Here is a 378-nt window from a genome sequence, read left to right as displayed (position 1 = left end):
TGATGTCCCAGAAGCGCTGCCCGTAGTCAAACCTGGGGAGAGAGGAGAGCGAGGCTGAGGCAGGAGCCCGGGCACAGCCGTCTCTGCGTCCACATCAGGGAACAGAGCCCGTGCCCTACCCCAGCTGCTCGCCGGCCTCGATGAGCCGGGTGCTGAAGAAGGCGATCCTGGGGAACCGCAGGTCCTGGTGCGACATGAACACCCGCACGGGCACCAGGTTGGGCTCGCAATGGTGGTTGATGAAGCGGCTCACGTTCCCATAGAAGCGCGCGTCGATGCAGTACAGCTCTCCGTCCTGCGGGCGAGAGCGGGCATGGGGCACCAGCCAGGTGGAGAGGCAGTCAGAGCAGAGGCAGCGAGGCCCAGGGCTGCTGGGAC

General features: G+C 66.1%; 1 protein-coding gene across 1 annotated transcript in view; it reads right to left on the bottom strand.

Moving 5' to 3' along the window:
- The window catches only part of EHMT1 (euchromatic histone-lysine N-methyltransferase 1), a 75,209-nt gene that overhangs the window by 435 nt on the left and 74,396 nt on the right, over positions 1–378 (bottom strand). The window contains exons 25-26 of the mRNA XM_014529696.1: positions 120–295; positions 2–32 (exon numbers count right to left, since the gene is read on the bottom strand). Coding sequence (XP_014385182.1) covers positions 2–32; positions 120–295 — 207 coding nt within the window. The remainder of the gene's footprint in view (position 1; positions 33–119; positions 296–378) is intronic.

Source organism: Myotis brandtii, unplaced genomic scaffold, assembly GCF_000412655.1.
Source record: "Myotis brandtii unplaced genomic scaffold, ASM41265v1 scaffold691, whole genome shotgun sequence".
NCBI lineage: Eukaryota > Metazoa > Chordata > Mammalia > Chiroptera > Vespertilionidae > Myotis > Myotis brandtii.
This window is presented reverse-complemented; position numbering and strand designations above follow the sequence as displayed.